This window comes from Anastrepha obliqua, chromosome 2 (assembly GCF_027943255.1).
Source record: "Anastrepha obliqua isolate idAnaObli1 chromosome 2, idAnaObli1_1.0, whole genome shotgun sequence".
Taxonomy (NCBI): Eukaryota; Metazoa; Arthropoda; class Insecta; order Diptera; family Tephritidae; genus Anastrepha; species Anastrepha obliqua.
The window spans coordinates 79,784,976-79,793,485 of NC_072893.1; the positions used below are offsets into that span (position 1 = coordinate 79,784,976).

Genomic DNA, 8,510 nt, shown 5'->3' on the forward strand with positions numbered 1-8,510 from the left:
ACGACGGCCGCTTATATATACATATATAGAGTTTTTTAATAAGAGGCGTTATTTTGATATTCGGATGTTTATTTCATTACAAAGCGAAAGGAAAATAACATCAGGCAAATGACCACACTTACAGGACAATATCCTTTTCATCAAATTTTCCATAGCCGAATTGCAAAGTGGCTGCCCTATGTCCTCAATAACCTCACGAATTCCGCCTTTGAGTAGTTGGCGTAGACCTTCTCTTTCACGTGGCCCCAAAGGAAAAAGTCACAAGGTGTTAAATCACAAGATCTCGGTGGCCAATTGTGATCACTTCTTCGAGAGATAACACGGTCCGGAAACTTTTCCCGTAAAAGATCAATAGTTTCGTTACTTGTGTGGCACGTAGCGCCTTCTTGTTGAAAATAAACGTTGTCCAGATCAATACCATCCAATTCCGGCTATAAAAAATCGTTAATCATCTCTCGATGACGCAATCGATTCACCAATAACACCTGGTATTAGAAAATCCTATATTATAATAATATATAATTGGCGTTTACACCCTTATACATACGAAGCACCATTTGGAGGAGAATGGTGCTTCGTACGTATAAAATTCATTAACTTCTGCTGAAGTGAAACTAAACTTTATTAGGCTTCTCAAAACAATTGTATTAAAATTAGTTGTAAATATACCGAAAATAGCTCGCAATATTTTAAACAGCTACGCTAAGCAAATGTCTGGCAAACTTTCTGTATCGTTTTTAAATATTAATGCAACTTAGACGTTTTTTAATGCGAAATTCTACCTTTGAATTTACTTCCATCTTATTTTTCCAACATTTAATCTTGGATTCTCGAACCAATTTTATCGGTATACAGATTTTTTTTTATAATTTGAGCTTGACGTATGCCTAAGTTCTTGCCTCCAGTTATCCAATATTGCTTTTATGTTATCGTCAGGCTTCAAAAGCAATAAACGCAATCTGGGAATTCTTACTGTTCATTACATTCATATATTTGCAACTTTATATTGCTTCTCTTGGGTTGCGATGGCTGCTGAAAATTCCTGTAGCACATAAAGGTCCGCGGTTGGGCCCTTTGTTATGAGACCCTCCCTCTCTCTCTCTCTCTTTGCCAGCTCTTCCAGGCAACAAATCTAAGAACAACCTCCATGTCCTCCTTCGCACGGGTGAATCGGAGGCGATCGATGAAACTTCTAAGGCAAACAGGTTTACAATTCTCTTTAAATGGTGATGCGATTAACAAAACTTCGAGTCTCTTCCACGGTAGATGTCTTTTGAATGCTCACTTCTACGGTAGATGTCTTAATGAATGGTGTGGAACCCAATAACTGCTCTTGAATTTCCTTGGTTTCGTGAGACTGAGTTTCCACACTTTTCAGCTCTCATGTTTTTGAATTATACTTGAAAAGACTCTATGCTACTAACCACATTCGGAATTTTGTTGTTAGCACGCAACTTTTTGCATTCACAATTTCTATTCCTTTGGCTTTTCCTTTTCCTTTGACCCTTTATGCTGTCGATTGAATTGATGGTTTTTTACCTCTCCAAATGAAAGCCGTTTTTATAGGATATCTATCTAACCTAACATTGAAATAAAATTCTAGAAGTATTTGCAATAGAGCAAACAAATTCCTTAATTTCTAAACACTTCCAATTAGTGTTAATGAGATCTAATCTGAAACTATCGGTATATTAACACTTTTCTTTAAACTATTCAAATTGTTCAAACATTCAAGCTTTGAGTTATCGCTTTTCAAATTTGTATACACTTTTATCTTAGCACTTCTTCAAATTAATTAAATTTTTATTTGCAGGTGGAGAAACACGACGCCATTTGCATATTGCCATTAAATGTTGTTAATGAGAAAATTTATATTTTCCTTTGGTTTTGGTTTATACTTTTAACGTTTCTAACACTATTAACGTTAATATACAGGGTGGTAATTATATTTTCACCACGTATGAGGGTGTACTTGTTTCGTATGCGATTTAGGTGAGTACATTGTGGTATTGCTTCTTTTGTTTTTTGCATTGAGTAATGTAGCACAAAGAGTTGCCAGAATTTTTTTTTCCAAAACGATAACTGAAAATGTTCACTTTGTTTTTCTTTCTCGCTAAATCAACTTTTAAATCAACTGATTTACAGAAGAAATATTGTCTGATTGGTTTCACTTTTAACTATCAAAATTAAAAGTCACGAAGTAGTGGTAGCTTAAAATCACTGGATACTTATGAGCCAAAGCAGTTGAGAGAATATCAACGTCCTTTAGTAGACTGATTACCATGCTCTTCCTGTGCCCATTTCGCCACGTTTATATCAACTCGTTTTCTTGTTTATACAAGATTTCAGTAGGAATTTATTAGTAAATTTTTAAGCAGAGCTAGAAGAGCAATGATCTTAAAACTTTATGTAACTCAAAAGTGTGCCACAAAATTTGACTTTAAGCACTCTGAGTAAAAGTAAGAGTACATAAGAACGACGAAGCAATGCTTATATTCGGTAGTTAAATCAATTATTATGGGATAAATTTTGCCATTGAGGTAGGATACGGCGGCTATTTTGTGCAGTTTCTTGACTAATGATTCTGGCGCTATAGCACAATACCAGTTCACTGTTATTAGCAATTCCACGTCAAGTGATTATAAGTATTTTGGACATTGTCGCTATTTTGTTTCAAAACTGGTTTATTTAATAAGAATTCAGTTTTGCTGGAACAATTAAAAAGATTCTACTATTGAGTTTTATTCAATTATCTTAGATTTCTTTTATTATTTTAAATTTTTTAGATATTTTTTAAATATTTAGAACAAAATGTACGTTTTAAAAAATTTTTAATTTCAAAATTTTACATTTTTTCAAAAAATTTTTAGGCAAAAAAATATTTTTTTGTCAGTTTTGTAAAACGCCCCCTTAGATTTTTTGGTTATTTTTGCTTATTTTTCCATTAAAAGCTAAAAGTTCCATAGTGGCATTCCATAAATTTTCGAGTTATATTCAAGTATGTACAGTAAAATACACCGGTTTAACATTGTCGAAACCACAAGCTGGGAGAATTCAAAGTACTATGGCTCATGATGTGCCTCGCTGGCGTGGTCATTATACCTACTTGAGTAACGAAATTATCGAAATAGTTAAGAAAATTGTACTCGAAGTTCGCTGTGCAAGCATCAGGGAGATATCAGCTATTATTGATATCCCAGTAACATTACGTGTCCATTATAGTTTACTTTTGGGCTTGCTGTCACTAAGGTGTTGGTGTGTGTAAAGTGCCGCCGGAACAACCAATAAATTCGAAGCATTTGAGGCAAATGTTCGTTCCTAGAAACCCAAATTTGTGGAGAAACAAGTCGTAATTTATTTACTAGGGAGAATTTGCGGAATTCGGCGATTAGCGAAAATTTGTTTTTAAAATTTGAATATATCGTTGAAATATGTGCTGGGTATTTCTCTTTTAGCAAGTCAGGATGCTAAAATGACGCACATAGGACCACTGTTGCATCAACGGTTAGACCAGTTTTCATGTACTAATATAAAAAAACTCCCATCATCATAAACAGTTTTACTTTATTTACCACTTTAATTCAGTGATTCCTTTAAGGAAATAAAATAAATATAATTGAATATTTAACCTTTCCAAGTACATTTTGAACGGAACTTTTACTTATTAATAATTCGTTAGGAGAAAATGGGGACGTCCTTATAAAAATAATAATTAATTATTCTTGAGGCGATAAGCACAGAACCCTAGTAAGCCATTTTAGTAATTTAAAAAAATTGTGCTCATGGAGTTGAAATTAGAAGAGTTCTAATTGGTTTTTTGAAAAGCGGTTTTATTTGACAAAAAAAAAGCTTTATTTATGGAAAAGGACTTTCAAATACTTTTTGTATCGGCTTTACTATTATTTTTAAATATTTTGAGCTCCATATAAACAGAGAACAGCTAAAGTCTTCTTCTTTGCACCTTCTCTACTATAGGCGTTTTCTGGTATCAAATTTCGATTATTTTTTGAACAGGTGGTTGTACCAGAACTCTTTTTTCCAGCAAGGATTTATGTGACTCAGACTCTTACTTGTTGATGCTTACTCAATGCTTAATTCTAGTGATTTTTTTATTTTATGAATTCTTTTGTAACGCTATCTTTTTTCTTTCTTTTTTTCTGTTCATAGGTTAGTGCGTCGAGACGCTATTGAAATAATCGTTCGTCGTTCGAAGATGGGCGATTGGTTTTTATTATACTTATTAGGTGAAAATATAGATACAGTTATATTTCGTGATGTTGTACAGGATTTAGCCAATCGTTTAGGACATAACCAACACCACAGGGTGCCTGGCCTGAAAGGTGAAATACAGGATGCATGATATTGGGAGTATTAGAAACAATACAAAATGCAATTTGTCGTCTCAATGTAACCATCACCACAACAACAATAACAACACCAAAATCGCTTTAGCAACAGCAGCAGCACCGGCTTCAAACAAAACAAAAATCTCACCAATGCAATAATAACAAAAAAAAACAATGGAAAAATTTCAAAAAAAAGCGAAAACACATTTAGGCCATTGATATCACACAGCATATAGAATAATCCGCCACAAACACGCTCATCTTTTCCAAAACAATAAAAAAAACAAAAAGCAAAATAACAGTATAAAGCAACACGAGTGCGAAATCAACGATTTTAGACTAACCAAAAAAAACAAAAACAAATAGAGTGTGACAGCGACGACTTATGTATACATATATGCATGTGTGCGAATGTGAGTGTATCTAGACTACAGAATTAAGCGTAGCATACGTAAGGAATAGCGTTAAGCGGCATATTGAAGCAGAAGATCTCACCTGCATCCGTAATTCATCAGACGCACCACATACTCATTGCTTGTTATATCTATCATATCAACTATCGAGAGGAGGAGGAGGAGGAGGACTGAGACGACAACCGCGGAAGATTGCATTTTTGTAATAAACTAGCAAGGATAAGTGGCAGTCAGCCGACAGAAGGCAACAGCTACTACAGCACAACAACAACAGTGTATGCAGCATCCTTCCTGAAGACCGCCTAAGCATACAACACCTACATACATGCCTACATATATATATACATACATAGTGTTCTACAGTCAAACATGTATGCGCATGTATATACGTACATATGTATGTATGTGTGGGCGGTATTGCAGGAGAATCAAAACACGTTTTTATATAAAATTCTACTAAAATAAAGCAACCAAAAAAATCGATCATTAAGCAGACAACATACAAACTTACATGCATAGCTGAACATACCTACATACATACATATTTTATAAAAAATAAAAAAATCCATAAACCAAAAAAAAACAAAAAAAAAAACAAATCAAATTCCAATATCATAAGCAGAAGCATTATTAGCATAAATAACAATGACAAGAACATTGTAGTGTAAAACAGTTCATATGCCGTTAACCAGAAAAAGCATTAGAACACATTCATACGTACATACAAATCAATAAAACATGAAATGCAAATTGCAAAAAGTAAAAAACAAAACAAAACAAAAAACCAAATACGAAGATATATACAAGTATGCGAATTCATACGGAAATTTTAAGAAATATTCTGCATAATCATAAGAACTCATTCAACTAAATATACATACATACATACATACATGCATACATATAAGTACATAACGCATACACAAATACGATACAATAAAAAGAAATGTAACATACAGACATACTCGTACATACATACATATAAAGTATATAGCGCGCCTCATTAAGTAACCGAAAAAAAGTAGCATTTAAACTGAAGACATACTCGTACACCCGCGTACATGGAAACTTGCATACATACATAACATGTACATGGTACATACATACATGCATAATATTAAATAACATTAAGTAAAAATAGGAATTAAAAACAAATTTTAATTAAACTGATGCAGAAAGGAATGAATGAAAATGAAAATACAAATGCAAACGAAACGAGACAACATTATATCATTACGTAGCAGTTGTGCAATTTAGATGTATGTATGTACATGAATTATTGAAATATGTATGTACGTAGTTAGCTAGTGAAATATGTACTTAAAACGTGTATGCAATGCATTGTATGCATGAAATTGCGCCAATAAACCAATAAGAGCATACAGACATACATACAGTATAAATGTATATAAATATTACCTAAGTTCATGCATACTTATAGATATATACATACATGCATACATACGAACACATTATAGTGAAATGGAAAATACTTACAATAAATGCGAAAATGAGCTGTTTTTCACTAAATACATACATACATGCATACATATAAACCAGATAAAATGTATGTATGCAATTTACGAATTACAAATAAAATTTCCAAGTACGAGTGAAAGTTTAAAGCAACATTTAGCAAAATTAATTAATTTACTAAAAAAAAATAAAAAACTACATGCAAAATAAAACAAAAATTAAAAGCGAAATACCAAAGCTACATAACGGTGAAAGTTTAATTTCAAACGGAGGCACTTTCTTAGACACATTAGCAATTTTTAATTATCAAAACGTGTATTGAAAATAGTCAAAGCCAGAAAGCGTGTATGTAGGTACATATATGTACATGTAAGCTTCGTATGTAAATACATACATACATACCTATCTACATATAACATATAACGGAGAAAAGCTGGTACTTACTAGTAATGCAAGTATGAATATGGATATGTAGGTATGCATGTAAGTGCAATAACACATTGTATGTACATATACACACATACTAGTAAATATGTACATTTGTAGTTATATTACCAATTAAAGTTTCTTTAACACCCAGCATCCTTCACAATAACTTCAGCCTGCCCTGTAATTGTTTTTGTTTTTTTTTTGTTTTTCGCAGCACTCACGCATACACACAAACGTAAAATACTCATATATACATATATATTACATGATTTTCAAGTATCCGTCCAAATGTTATGATTCATACACATTATGGCATAGAAAAATCGTACAATCGTCATTGCAGCATACATCAGTTAGCAGATACCTACAATTGCATATATACATACGTACATTTTGAAATGATTGTTAATGCTAAATGTTAAAGGCACTCGAACTCTCAAGTTTTTTTTTTCTTATTTGTAATTTTTTAAGTTAAGCTTTGCTACTATTTGGCTAGTCACAATTTAGCTGTAATACCTACATACACATGAGAAATAATTTTCTGTTGAGCAACTCTGCACTGAAAAATAATTCAAACACTGCCAAAATGCTGTTGAAGGCTTCCAAAATTTGTATTTTTATTTATTTATTTAAGATACACGCAAAGGGTCCTAAAAAGTTCGGGAGATATCATTGTCAGGGTTGCTTATTACATATTCTTGTATAGCGAGACACCTCTTAGCAGGTAAATATTGCCTGTTAATATCTGTACTTTCTATCAATCTAATAACTATACAATCTCTCTTCGCATATTTTTCGAAAAATGTTTATTCCTCGAGTGTCTAATAGGGAAACAGCATAAGCGAAAAGACTGTCGTGTGCCTCTAAGAGCCAATTATACAATGAATTGTCACCCTCGGTGGAAAGTCATGTGTGCGAACTTAGGGGCAAAAAGTGTAGAGAAGTCAACGAGGTAGATATGCACGCACGGTCAGCGAAACCGAGAGGTTCTTTTTGTGATATTTCGCTTTTATCTTATTCACATTTTCATATTTTTATTCAAGTGCACTTTGAGCTCGCGCTCAACGAACGAATGAGCAAATAAAGTTGTCCACTTAAACATCAAAAACAAACAAGAAAAGCCACAAACAAAATGTGTAAATGCACCAAGATTTTCGAAGATTTCTTTAAAAGAGTATGCGCAAAAAACCCAAGGTGAAAAATCATTGTGTAAAATATTCTACAGCCAAAATGGCCTGGTTTCATGCAAGGGGCATCTCAATTCAAAATCAGAGTGTCTTGTTCGGTATTAACAAGACAAGCTATTAAAAAAAAAACGCCAAAAGTGCAACAAATATTAGATCTAAAAATGAGCGATAATTTTAAAATTCAGCCTTTTAAATATTAATGTATAGAAATTTTGACTAGCCTATTTCTATTAAAAACTGTACGGCTGGTAGTTTTAGCAGCTCTCTCGCTCCAACGCAATAGAAATTTTTACATTTGTAAAACTGTTATCACTGTTAATAGAACAGTTGCTGTTAGGCTAGCAAAAGCGAATTAACTTCGTTTTTTGTTCATTTAACTTTCATTCTTTCTCATGTGAGCGGCTAAGTTTCATAGCCTGTACAATTTCTGTTTTTTTTGTAGATAAGACAGATCTTTTTACAGGCTTGTTAAATATACTGCACTTTGCTAGCAGTGTTTTTAGACTCCTGCGATCAATGTTATCTATACAATTACGAATATGTTCATATAGCCAAGTGGTGTTGTTTTATACTATTATATAACAAACATAGGCAGTCTGAATAAAGTGAGGATATACATGAAAAGCTGTTTTTAAACCTCTTGTCTGCAATAATTTAAT

At 32.8% G+C, this 8,510-nt stretch overlaps 1 protein-coding gene across 1 annotated transcript in view; it reads left to right on the plus strand.

The window, feature by feature from the left end:
• LOC129238919 (innexin shaking-B) overlaps window positions 1-4,645 on the plus strand; it is a 234,272-nt gene extending 229,627 nt beyond the window's left edge. Inside the window, 2 exon segments of the mRNA XM_054874153.1 lie at window positions 1,814-1,992; window positions 4,168-4,645. Coding sequence (XP_054730128.1) covers window positions 1,814-1,992; window positions 4,168-4,360 — 372 coding nt within the window. The 3' untranslated portion in view covers window positions 4,361-4,645.
• The last annotated feature ends 3,865 nt before the right edge of the window (window positions 4,646-8,510 follow it).